This window comes from Rhamphochromis sp. 'chilingali' (genome assembly GCF_963969265.1).
Source record: "Rhamphochromis sp. 'chilingali' genome assembly, chromosome: 21".
In the NCBI taxonomy this organism is placed as follows: domain Eukaryota; kingdom Metazoa; phylum Chordata; class Actinopteri; order Cichliformes; family Cichlidae; genus Rhamphochromis; species Rhamphochromis sp. 'chilingali'.
In genome coordinates, this window is record NC_137949.1 from 18356680 (window position 1) to 18370356 (window position 13677).

Here is a 13677-nt window from a genome sequence, read left to right on the forward strand (position 1 = left end):
CTACAACTGTCCTAGTTTCTCATTTGGCCCATTGGGAAAAATTAATTGCCCACCTCTGATATAGGTTCTTGGTAGGGCTGGAGCTTTTTACGGGATATGCAGGATACACCCTGAACAGATCATCAGTTAATCACAGGGCAAACAGAGAGATAGACATTTTTTTTGTTTGTTGCAAGTACACCTACAGACAATTTAGAATCACCATTTAAGCTTTCATGCATATGTTCAGATTGCAGATGAAAACCAATGCACTCTGATAATCCCCAACCATGTGGCCACTGGTGCTTTTGTCCCACAAACCTGGCAGCCAAAGTTTTTGGGTCTCCTCAGCTTCATGTCAGCTTAAACTTATTATTCTCTACCAGTAACTTTACTGTTCTAAAAATGTAAGAAAACAGTGGAAACTATTAAAAAAGATATACTATAAACCATAATTCTTCTCAGATGCAAGCAACAGACAAAATTATGTACAAGCTGCTGAAAAATTACTGAGTAGCAGTTTGTTTTATGTATATTAGCATTAGCATCAAATTGCAACTTAAGAAAAATGTAACTTAATATCCAATAATGTTCGAAACATGATTCTGCAATCCGCTAAGGGTCTAAATTGACCAGAAATATCTATAAATCCTCAATTTAAAACTTTGAAAAAGAAGAAAGAAAATCGAGTTTTCAACTCTTTGTTACCCATCTGCTAGCAAGCAACCAATTAGCCACCAACTTGAAATGATGTATCTAAAGAATCTTTGTATGTGGAGTGTTGGACTGAATATTTCTCCTAAGTGATTATGCAAACATTTTCAGTACAGTTTCTGTAGTTTTGCAAACCCTTTTTTTAAAACAGGAAAGCTATCATTGTCCCTTGTTGCAGCTAATGCTACAGGATGGGCTATTGCTGCTATCCCTTTGCCAAACATTAAACAGATATATTAAAATGGTTTGATTCACATGTAACTAATGTTGATACAGGCACAAGACCGAAATCCAGCATTTAAGATAAGATAGAATAAGTTGGTAGCTAGCTAGCACATGAATTTTATTTTCCATAAAAGAGAGTAAATGTTAGTTTTATACTTTATTGTATTGTCAATGATAATACTCTTAATATATAAAGATTTAAAAGCTGGGGCTAAGAAATTAGCCATATCAACTAAAATGGTGGAAATGAAAAGCATTGATTAACTCTTAAATAACTGCCAGTGTCAGGATTTCTGCATCCTGATACCATCCCTCTAGAAAATTAACATTATGCTTTACAATGTCAACTACCGAGACAAAAACGTTAACTCTTTCCACCCAGCATTGTTTCATTTATTTATTTACACGTGTGCTTTCATCATGTTTTCTCTATTCATTTAGTTAAGCTCATTAGGAAAATAAAAAAGGAAAACTAAAGAGAAATCCAATGCTGCAGCACCACAAAACATAATGCAATCAATAGACACACATTACAACCATACCTTTACAGTAAACACAGTATTTTAAGATACAGTAAATGCTGTGAGTGAAGTGCTTCATTTTGGCATTAATAAACACAAAAAGCTCACCTCTACAGGATATCTTCTTGTGATTTTATAAAGTAGCCTATTTACATTTTGTGATATGTCTCATATGTCTCATACCGCAGTTAGCAACCATGTGCTCTTGATGTCCTTGTCCAAGCATTTTGAGTTTTAAACCTACTTACGACTAGCACCTTTACTTCAGGTATAATTGGGAGTATAAAAAGGTGAGTTTTGTAGTGCTTTCAAAATCAAAGTATGGTGACAGAAGTGTAGGTGGTTGTTACTCATTTACTCCAAGGCATTTAAAAGACATCTTGTGCGAGGGCAGGTGCTAATTTACAGTTATACTCGCCTGCAGACATGCTGGATTCACCTTTATTGCTCCTGTCTCCATCACAAGTTATGGCCTGTATGTGCGATGTTTGGACTGGCAGTGCATCAGATTGGAATGGGTAAAACATACTCAGGATAAATTCATACTAGATATGATTGGAAGTTTGAAACACAATACCTTGTACAATTAAAAAAAATAAAAATAAACATTTCAAGCACACAACAGTGAAATTCAATCACGTAACTGGCAACCAGATGCTGTGCAAGGCAAAAGCGAGCAAACATCATTTTACACCAAAACCTCCAAGCCGTGGTGTTTAAGGTCTGGGTGGCACACAGTAGGGCTGAAATTTATGACGAGAGAGAAGTCATCGGACAGCGAATGCTTATGTGGCCTCTTTCTTCTCCCTTTGGGCATTTCTCCGAATCTTCATCTCTGTCAGCTGAATATAGCGGATGACATTGGTGTCTGGAAAACAAAGGCAGGAAAAGGCTGATTTATTTCCTGCTCATAGACAGGAAACGGTGCATCAATAAGGTCGTAAATCTTCCATTTAAACACAACTCTGTAGTACATGGAATTAAAGCAGCTAGAAGTCATTTATACCACAGCTTTTTGGCAGTGCAAAAACAAAACAAGCTCCATATGAAGATCTTGTGTATCTGCAGGTTTTTTTTTTTGTAAATGATCTTACTAGCTTAGTACATAAATAAACAAACATACACATAACAAATAGATATTAACCACGTGAAGGAGGCTGTTTGCAGACTCCTCTTCATCTACAGTTTTCCCACCTGCCATTCAAGCAACAAATACACCTCTAAAGTTGTCCTATTACCTAACTTGACTAGTTTTCCTGTGTTATTTTCTGTAGCTCTGATTAATGTTGGGTGACATGAATGAAGCACCCACATTGAAAAGGCCAAGGTTGTGCTAGAAAATCTGATTCACTGTGCGTATCTTAGGCACCAGATTTCTGCCCAATTATTTAAATAACATCTAGGAACAGAATCACAAATAGGCCAAAAGCCCACAGTGATAATTTTACTCTTAATCTTGTAAATTTCATATTATTAATCAAATACCTGGTTCCCCCTGTTAGCTTTTAGATGTGAAACATCTTCAGGAACTCAATAGAAGTCCAGCTACCTCTGTCTCAAGCACTCTGTACTATGTTAAACATGTCACTCAGTGGTTTCACTGTCATATCTGCAATGCACTTGATATTTTTGCATGAAGTCAGTTTAGTGCCAGTCAACAGCCTGCTATTCCATTTCTATACCACAACAGTCACCTGTTTTATTTTATTTATTTATTGAAGTCCACAAATATCTCTGCAGTGCACCTGTTCATGTTCATGTGAAACACTTTTACATGATACACAAGCTACTGTCAGCTACACCCTTGTTCACAGGGGTCACCACAGCAGGTAGCTCCGCATGTTTTTTGTTTTTGTTTTTTTACACCAGATGCCCTTCCTGATACAACCCCAAAGGGATTTATGTCTCCTCCAGGGATCTTTTGTTTTTTGGGCAAATGTATAAACCACTACACTAATGAGCCACTACAACACTAATGCCGTCTTTTTACCTTGTCCCAGAACTCCGTTTCTTTAAATGCTCAAAGCAACTAAATTAGATATCTTCTATTTGGTCCAGACTGAAATACTGAATCTCACCCACATTTTGAATTGCAATGAAGCATGATGAAGGATGACTCCTACTTGTTTTTATTTTATTTTCTCTACTAGTCATCTCATCACCCTTAAATGTTTTTCACAGTCAGCAAGCTGCATAAATAATGTATTGTGTATTTCAGATATTAGTGTAATGTTCCTTGCCATGAACCAGCAATCCTTACCTGAAGGTTCCTGCTTGTTTGACTCCTTCAGGTAGTACAGGGCTTTCTGGAAGTCTCCTAGGTGGTAATAGGCCACTCCAGATCGGTACAAAGCTTTGAAGTTTTTTCCTTCCTTGTTAAGCACTTTCAGGCAATATTCCTTTACTCGTTCATAGTTCACCAGCTCCATTTGCAAAAGACAAGCTAGAAAGAGATTAAAAGAGGGGAGAGAGGGCGAAACTCCTGATCACACTGCAAGACCCAATGTTAGACTTGCATTATTTTACTGAACTACTAATATGTCCTGTCAGGGACTAAAACACAGCTGATTCTTTGGTTAAATCTTAAACATATAGCAAATATTATAAGTTTGCCAAGGGGTGAATAAATATACCATTTATGCAAAGTGATAATTAAAAAGAAAGTGAGGCGGATTGTGGGGTAAGCCTGAGAATGACTCATACTGGCAGTGAATCATTCATGAGCTCTGGAGTATTCCCAGAATTTCCCTCTGCTGAAAAGACAGCTGATAAGTGGAATCTGTGTCCATCTGTGGGAAATGTATGCGAGAAATGTCTCTTACCGGCCAGACTGTTGTAACACTCCAGCTCTGCGTTCTCCATTGCCCCCTTCTGCTCATCCGTCAGCGTGGTGGACTTGCTGATGGTCGGCAGCAGGGAGGAGGGTGACTTGGAGCTTGTGTCCGGATCCCCCAGAACCCTGCACAGCCCTTTAATCTCGAGCAGAGCCCGGTGATACTTGCCGATTGCCTCTCGGTACTTCTTATCCTTGTAGCACTGGGTGCCTTGGCTCTTAAAGTCCAGCGCCCGTCTCACGACGTCCGCTGGTTCGTTGTAGGATGGTTGTTTCAGCATCGACCCACCATGATGCTTCTGCTGCTGGAGCTGCTGCTGATATCTGGCATCTTTGGTCCGGCTGCTGCTGTTAGGGGGGTGAGCGCACTGCTGAAGCCGTGGGGATCCGCAGGCGTTGTCAGTGTGGCTGCCTTTGCCACTATCCACCCTGCCGTCGTGCGCAGCCTGGATCACACTCATCTTCAACGTTATTTCTAATATAGCTGCCCTGCCCGGCTGTAAATTAGCTGGGAAATTGAGGCTTTTCACTGCATCCTCTCGGCTGTATCGCGCCTTCGCCTCGCCAGTGTCGCAACTACGTCTGTGTGCGCACCCCTACGCGATGCGCGCTCCTCTGTTGTAGCCTGCTCTCGTATGTTTCTCTTCAAACGCGCCGATTGGTCGATACACACAGAGCCAGTGGTCCCATGGGGGTCCCACACCAGGAAGAAGAGGTTTAATATCATTATCAATTTATCTGCAACCTGTGAGAAATGAGAGGGAAGTTACAGTCCTGTATTTGAATTAACATTTTTTTTAAAGAAGAAGTTATTCTATTTCCCCTTCAGACGCCAGTGGTAATTTGTGGCCCAATCGGGGATTTCTTGTATTTCTAAATAAGGCCAAATGACCGTGTAATAAATTGCCGTATTTCATCCTTCCTAAGCCATATACCCCATGGGAAGACTTGATCGGAGTGAATATAATTTTTTTTTTTTTTTTTTTTTTTGGGGGGGGGGGGGTTGGTGTCACGCTTGTCTTAAAGTGGAGGAATGTAGTCATCTCTACTCAGATGAATCAGATAAAGCTCATCCAGCTCATTTTATCTCTACAGAGCAGCTTTGCCAGAGCAGCTACTCTTGACAGACTACAGACTCCTAATTACAGACTATGATGTCATTCGGATGGGGTTTTTGCAGGATGATAGTGTTATTAGTCTCTGTTATGAAGACGGAAGGGCATGTGTAGGAGCATTTTCGGGCATACGGTTTCATTTTGACTGGCCATTGTGTCAGGTTGTTTGTTCACCGTGTCTGTCCTGTGACTGTCACTGGGGCAATGAAGTCAGCTGTCTGTCTGGGTGTGTCTCTGGAATTTCAGCGTTGAACAAATGCTGCTGATCAGAAATAAAGACCATGTAACCCATGAAATCGTTATCACGCGCCTGGGATCTACAGCATGCTGCTGTCAACAAGTGCGAACACGTGTAAAAATGTCTCTGCAGTTCTTAGCCTTACTACAAGAGTTTGTATGCACTGAAAGTGAGGGTAGAATTTAAGGTTTTAAGTCAATACTAAATACTAAATGAGATCAGTTAAATCTACACTCCGAAAATATGCGACGTTATTGCATGTTTGTAATAACTGAAAGATCTTAATATATATATATATATATTAAGATTAAGATCTTAATATATATATATTAAGATCTTTATTTATATATATATATATATATATATATATATATATATATATATATATATATATATATATATATATATATATATATTAAAAACTAGCTGACAATCTTACCAAATAACTAAACAGATTGCCTTATTATTATACCTCCAGAAGTCTGTGCACACGTCCACAATGGAGTATAACTGAGGGTATAAGGAAATTGAATTAGGCCTAAAAAGAAAAGAAAAGTTATAAGAAAAATGGCAGGCATCAAAAAACATTTCAATACATCTACTGGCAAAATGTTGACCTCTGGTGGCGAACGCTTTAGTTAAAATTAGCATGGGGTAATTACAAAACGTACATTTACAATAAGATATTCCATAAAGCATAATTTTAGTTAAAAAAAATCTTATAATAAGTTTTTGTATGAACTTTTTTATAAAGTCTATAAAGTCTATACAATGGGAACCTAATGGAAAATACGGTCTGCCCATCACAAGAATTATACGTTAACATTTGGACTCTTACATTGACTGTGTAGATTCTGGGTAACATTATCTTGGTATTATTATTATTTTATCCTAGAATCATAGCATATTTTCTATCTGTGATCAAAAATAATAATAAAACACTTTTGCACAATTTTCTGTCCTACACTCCACTTCATGCATGCACTTTTTAAATACATAATGAATAAACATTCATTATTCTGCATTATTTCTGAACACTCAGGTGAAATACATCTCTTAACCCTCTGCAGTCTGCATAAACACAAAATCTGGGAGTGGACGGTGCAATCATCTGCATACTGTATACAGCTTATTTCACTCTAGATAGTAATGACTGGTAGGTTGGGAGGATCATATTTATTCTAAAGTGAATTGATTGATTGATTGATTGATTGATTGATTGATTGATTGATTGATTGATTGATTGATTGATTGATTGATTGATCTCATGGATTACTGAGTACGGACCAAAACATGTGAGACTGGGCAGTGCTTTTGACTGATCTGGTGATGAGCAGCAAAGGAGTTCCACTGAGACTGTGCTGCCTCCAGTCCTGCTCATGCTTTACACTTAAGAATTTCAGTACACCTCTGGGCTGTGCCAATTACAGAATGTATTAGTGATGGGCAGGAGGAGGACTACTGAGCACCACTGGATATTTTTTGATGAGTGGTCTGGGAGGAGTTCTGCTTGTGAATAATAAGACTAGAGGTGGAGATAGGCTTCAGAAGGAAGAGGAATACCAAATGAACTATGTCTATCCTGGGACAGGAAATACCTAGGTGTCTATATCCACAAGCTAAACTATTTTCCAAAAAAGCTGAGATCGAGCTGGTCACACCCACAGACTGAATAAACTGATGATAAAGGCTAGCTCTGTGACTGGCTGTAAATTGGAGACTAGTAAAGCTGTGGTGAAGAGAAGGTTACTGATTAAATTGTAAATAAATTATTTAAAAAAGGCATCTCTTCTGACAGACTGATTCAGCTCTGCTGCCACAAAAACAGAGAAAGTCTTTCATACCACATGCCATCACCCTCTTTAACATTATATATCTGTCATATATATCTGTCATATCATTATTATTAGTATTATTAGTATTGTTATTCGTATTACTATTATTATTATTAGTAGTAGTAGTAGTAACAGAAATATTTCACCACCATTTCAGCTGCTGTAGCAAAAGCATTTCTCATCTCTTAATCACATTCTCAGCCGAAAAGTACAATGACGTAATCAAAGTACGACCTAAAGACCAGAGACGTAATCTTTAGGAGACCATTTGTTTATATCATGGCGTCGGTGGATTTCAGAGGTAGCTAAATCCATTATATTCTTTTTTTTAGATGTGCAGTTTAATTAGTATAAAAATCTCATGTTATTTATAACTTCGAAACAGCGCCTTGATTGTTTTTTTTCTGCAGCTTCAAGCTTATTCGTCTGTGCTGCAAGAAAATCTGTTAACGAGTAGCGTCTCCTTCGCTTTTTATTAGCATATCGGCTAGCATAGCTTATGCTGTCTGCCAGAGCCTTAGAATGACTTTTGGTGGTGGTTACAACAGAAAACAACTTCAAGTCATTGTAGCCTTCAGTTTTTCCAGTATAGAGGGTTATTCATCCTTGGTAAAGTGATGTCTGCATTATTGGTAATATGGACGCTGCTCACTGGTCCGTTTAGCTGTTCCGAGTTATATTTATTCATTATCTCTATTCATGTATCCTAACATCTGATAGATATACTGGCAATAGAGAAGCATATAAAAGATTAAGCTATATTATGTATTTTGATTTTATTTGATATAAAATCAAGAAATACAAATAGCTGCTCTGTTTGAGCATTATTTCGGATCTGTTGAGGAACTCGGCTCTCACAAAAGGCGGGTTTCACAGTGAGATAAGTCATCTGTTAATAGAGTGTCTTGTTATTACCTGAAATAGAACCTTTTATTATCAAAAGCCTAATCATGTTAATCAGGAAACCAGAATTACCGTCATGTTTCCTTCATAAACATTTGACCCATTTTCATTATCAGGTTGTGTTAATACTGACTCAGTTCCTCAATTATATTCATACCCCCCCCCCCCCCCCCCCCACACACACACACACACACACACACACACACACACACACACACACACACACACACACACACACACACACACACAGAAACACACACATGCACACAAAAAGAAGGCATCTCTATAGTTGTTTAACAAGACATTTTCATCAATAAAATGCTATCAGTATTGACAATATCCATGTCAAGCTGAGATGTGATTTCATCCCTAACATATAAATGCACTCACAGTTATTTCTCAGGCAGCATCAGTTAATAATATAATTTCATAAATTGAATGCTTGTTTAATTTCCAGATAACCTTCTCGGGATATCCTGGGTGGACAGCAATTGGGTACCAGGTCTTAATCCTGGAAATGTGCTGGAGTACTTTTCTGACAGAAGCAACCCTTTCTATGACCGTACCTGCAATAATGAGGTAGTGAAGATGCAGCGGCTTACCGTGGATCATCTGAAGTAAGTTTGTTTTATAGATGGAAATTTGATACAGAGCAGTGAAAAGGTTTTTAAACATATTACATTAAGTATTATGAAGGGAGACATTCTGATCAAAATCATATTGTCAAGTAGAGCCCAAACGCATACACACACAGACAAGTAATACTATTATAATATTGCCACATCTGCCGATTTGTGAAAACATTGCTTCTGTCTCATTTACAGTCAGATGGTGGGAGTTGAATACATCCTTCTTCATGCTCAGGAGCCAATTCTTTATATAATCCGTAAACAACAGAGGCAGTCACCGACTCAAGGTGAGTTCCAAACACTCAAGCCGTTATTTGTTAGATTTGTAAAGTCTTCATTTCACATCAGTTGAATTTCTGCTTCTCTGTTCATACTACAGTGGTTCCCTTGGCTGATTACTACATCATAGCTGGAGTCGTGTATCAGGCTCCAGACCTGGGAACAGTTATCAGCTCTAGAGTGGTAAAAATATTCATTGTAATTCTGTAAAAGATAGGTTTGTGTAACATTGATTAAAAAAATCAGTGTTATTTATATTAATCATATCTGTTTTTAGCTTTCCGCTGTACATGGAATCCAGTCTGCTTTTGATGAGGCCATGTCCTATTGTCGCTATCACCCATCCAAGGGATACTGGTGGCACTTCAAGGACCATGAGGAGAGAGGTAAGCAGTTTGGCAGTTTACAATTTAGATGTTAAAGTTCTGATTATCAGTTATGTGATGTGATCACAAACACTAGCAACAAAGAAGGAGCCAGAACCTGTTTTCCTTGTTTATTTAAAATAATGACTTTGACAGAAAGTGATTAACATGAATCTCTTATACAGAAAAAGCCAAACCAAAGACTAAGAAGAAAGAGGAGCCTAGCTCTCTGTTTCAGAGGCATCGCGTTGACACACTCCTTTTGGACCTGAGGTCAAAATTTCCACCAACTTTCTATCAGGTACTGTCAGCTATTGTCCAGTTTGTTCATTTGAATTTTGAGTCTAAGAGGAGTCAATCGTATTGATTTTCTTTTGCTTTTCTCTGAACTTTTAGCCTAAGCCTGGTGAGAAGCCCATTCCAGGTATGATATTTAAAACTGTTTTTTGTTTATAGATCATTATGATATATAATAAGAGTCTATCAGGGTCTGTCTGGAAGTGCTTAACACTCTGCAGATTACTAATATGTTAATTTATTTTCATATGTGAAGCATTGCTTTTACTTTCAGAATTGAATTCATGTTGTTTGATTAAACTAAAAGAAAATCAATTAGTTTTTCTGCTGAATATTTCAATTTTAAAATCAGTTAAGTTTCGTTTTTAATGTCTGTCCTTCAAGGCCAAATTCTTGAGTTTACTTTTAACTACAGGCTTTTGTTTTGCAGTTGAGGTGAAAAAGGAACCTGAACCTCCCACAGAAACAGTGAAGCAAGAGGAGAGGGAGCAGGCAACCAAGTCCTCTGCCCCAGCTCCACCTAACAAACCACCTCCTGAGAAAAGGGCAAGACTGCAGTGACAGCCATATTTGTCAGACACTGGGAAGGTTGCGCACAGCTCTGCAGTCCTACATCACTCACTGGGAAAATGACTTGAGACATTTGTGTTACCTCCCCAACTCTCTGCTTATTTGATCAATTTTTAGAATACTGAAAATAAAAGGAGTCAGTTGTTTATGTAAGTGCTGAGACTCCTTTTACGCTGCAGCATTAGTCCTGTGCCCTTGATAGGCTTCAAGCAGCTGTAGCACAAACAAGCAATTTGAAGTGGGGGAGGATTTTTTTTTTTTGATGATGATAAGCTGACATCAGCATCGGTGTCAGCTTACTGTCAACATCATGCTAATGGTTCTGTTGTAGTGACTTCAGAGGATCATTTAATTCGCTGTCTGCTTTACAAACAAGATGTGTCATCTCATCTGCCAAGCAAATGGCCTCTTGACCCGAACATGGCTTGTTCGTTTCAGACACTTTCATCTCCTTCGGAAGAAATGTCCTGCTTTTGTATGTTTTTTTTAATATACATTAAATGGTATTGATTAATGTGTTCTGATCTGTTTAATTCTTAACATTTAACAGGCTTCACATTTATTTGATCCGTTTTTCTTCTGTTTTATTTCAACCTGTGATTAAGATTTGCTGCACTGTAGCGTTTTTCCTGTCTTGCGTCAACCCTGAATTCTTTATATCATGCTACTTTGGATGATGGCTGCCTTTTGTTCTGCTCCCTGTCAAGATGATCTCACACTGCGTCATCTGGTTTCTGGGGATTTTGTTGTGTGTTTTGTGTGACACTTTACACTTTTACTTATTGGAAGCAAAATGTAAAGAAATGAGGGGTGGAATTTTGCACATTACTGTATCTGTGCCTGATTCTTATTAATCTCATGATCTGAGTTCATGGGTGGTTGTAGGTTTATTCATTCGTCCCATTTTGTACCTGATTACACTAATTTTGAAGGATTTGTGATAACTGGCAACGAGTCCTTCACATTTCTGTGGAGGATTTTTGAACCACTCTTCACCACAACACAATCAGAGCTCAACTTGCTGGTGTGTTTCAGGTCATTGTCTTACTGTATTAGTCAAGTACGCTTGAGCTTTGGTGCACAAACTGGCTGGACATTCTCCTTCAGGATTTTCTGGTATAGCGCGGAGTTCATGGTTCGATCATTACAGGAAGCCGTTCTTTAGATATGCTGCATTCTTTTGTGACCTGGATGAGTCATCAAACCCTTAAAGTAATTTTGGTACCTCAGCCACTCCTGGGAAGGTCCACCGATGTTCCAAGTTTTTTCCATTTGTGAATGATGGCTCTCACTGTGGTTGGCTGGAGTTTCTAAGCCTTTGAAATATCTTTGTAATCCTTTCCAGGCTGACAGATATCTGTGACTTTGTTTCTCAGTTGTTCCTTTAGATCATGACATGATATGTTGCTTTTTAAGATCTTTTAACCTACTTCAGTTTGTCAAATATGTTTTATTTTGGTGATTTCTAAATTCGTCAGGTCTGGCTGTAATCAGACCTGGGTATAAGTAGTGAAATTGAACAAAAAAATGTGCAGTTAATTCATGATTTAACAAAAGGCTTCTTACTTTTTTACAACACCATATATATTAAAAGTGGTTGGAGGTCACCCCACCTTGACTAGTTACCACAGAAAAACAGACATGCCATATTTCACCATGTGGGACCAGGATTTTTGTTAATGGGAGAGGATTCGCGTACCATTTTGCATCCTTAATGTAGCAGGTATTTTTTTAACCGACAGGTGTCGCCATTTAGTCATATTTAGTATAAAGCTCCATATATGTGGCTGATTTTTAAAATTTTATTTCATACGTTTATGCTCTCTGCCATCACCCTGTTGAGTCACAATCAAATAAACGTGCCTACTCACTGAAAAATATAATTTTCCAATAAGGAGAGCGAGTGAAAACCAGAAGGGTGAAGGCACAAAGCTTATACGTATGGTCTTATATTTAGTGTAAACAGTACCGATGCCACGAAGAAGAACTTCCTCGCAGGGCGTGGTGGGATAGCAGTCTTCCTCAGTGGAGGACTGAACAGTGCCCCAGCTGGCTGGCTAGCTGCAGAGAGAAGATGGCTGCAGAGGGGATTTTCAGGCCAGTGTCTGAAAACAGAGCGCCGTTTGTCATGTTGAACGACGACTAGCCCCAGCGTGTCACCCCGGTTGTTGTGTCGGTCGGTTCCGCCTGGATTCGTCGGAGGGGATAAAACAACATGGGGTCGCAGACTTTGCAGATCCTGAGGCAGGGGGTCTGGGCTTCAATCACAGGCGGATGGTACTACGACCCCGATCAGAATACGTTCGTCAACGCTTTACATCTATACATCTGGCTCTTTCTGCTATGTTTCCCCTTCACGCTGTACATGGTGAGCCGCTTTGTCTCCTTTTTATTTTATTTTATTTATTTTATTTATTTTTACCTCATAGACTGGTATTTCTTTATGTATTTGTCATGACTGTTGACAGCTTAAGTTAACCAAACCAACTGTCCGTTAGGTTAGCAGCCACAGCTCACTAACGGTCGGTCTCGGTCTATTATCTGGAGCGAAGACAACGTACACTAATATTAAACTAAGAAAACGGAGTGGAATATTTGAAGTATAGTTGAATTATCCAAATTATCCATTAAGCAAAAGCATTTCTTAGCAAATAAACCTTATTCTGGTGGAGACGTTAACAAAAGAGCCTTTAACTCCTTCAGGTTTCAGTCTACTGTCCATCAACTAGATCGTACCTAAACGCTCTTTTGTTCATATTCTGTGTTTCGGTTAAGGTCCACTTGGATATTTACACTGTGTGAGGCTGTAATCAGTGAATTTATTTTCCCTTCCCCCATCTTTATCTATTTGTTGTCCTCCGGTCGGCAGTGATTTTCGGTATCACCAGTTTTCAGAAGCTACCAGCTGTGACTGTAGGGGCACAGTTCACAAGGATGTTAGCAGTGATCTTCCCCGTGTAAAAGCCCAGGAATCAAAATCATATAGCTGAGAGCTGCTTGTTCAGTTTTTTCATCTCAAAATGTCTTTGTTTGCGGGTTTCCTAAACGGCTTTACTTTCTTAAGGTGCTCTTTTCTGTGGCACGTCAATAAAAGGTTGCTTGCCAAACTTTATGTCCTGCACACATAAAATGCACATTTATAACTGCTGACGTGATTATGAATGTCTGTGTGCT

General features: G+C 38.7%; 3 protein-coding genes across 8 annotated transcripts in view; 2 read left to right on the plus strand and 1 right to left on the minus strand.

Annotated features, from left to right (window-relative positions):
* Nucleotides 1-1233: 1233 nt before the first annotated feature.
* On the minus strand, nucleotides 1234-5000 carry ttc9 (tetratricopeptide repeat domain 9). Its single transcript, XM_080871012.1, has 3 exons — nucleotides 4262-5000; nucleotides 3700-3882; nucleotides 1234-2307 (listed from the first exon to the last, which is right to left on the minus strand). The coding sequence occupies exons 1-3, from the start codon at nucleotides 4731-4733 to the stop codon at nucleotides 2225-2227; spliced, it is 738 nt and encodes a 245-aa protein (XP_080727138.1). The 5' UTR covers nucleotides 4734-5000; the 3' UTR covers nucleotides 1234-2224.
* Nucleotides 5001-7700: 2700 nt separating this feature from the next.
* Nucleotides 7701-11017, plus strand: med6 (mediator complex subunit 6). The gene is made up of 8 exons (XM_080871011.1): nucleotides 7701-7761; nucleotides 8821-8980; nucleotides 9188-9279; nucleotides 9372-9454; nucleotides 9549-9657; nucleotides 9822-9937; nucleotides 10033-10060; nucleotides 10364-11017. The coding sequence occupies exons 1-8, from the start codon at nucleotides 7740-7742 to the stop codon at nucleotides 10492-10494; spliced, it is 741 nt and encodes a 246-aa protein (XP_080727137.1). The 5' UTR covers nucleotides 7701-7739; the 3' UTR covers nucleotides 10495-11017.
* A 1502-nt stretch (nucleotides 11018-12519) lies between these two features.
* Nucleotides 12520-13677, plus strand: part of pcnx1 (pecanex 1) — a 36647-nt gene continuing 35489 nt past the window's right edge. For all 6 annotated transcript variants that reach the window (XM_080871006.1, XM_080871007.1, XM_080871008.1 and 3 more), the window contains exon 1: nucleotides 12520-12871. In XM_080871006.1, coding sequence (XP_080727132.1) covers nucleotides 12719-12871 — 153 coding nt within the window. In that variant the 5' untranslated portion in view covers nucleotides 12520-12718. The remainder of the gene's footprint in view (nucleotides 12872-13677) is intronic.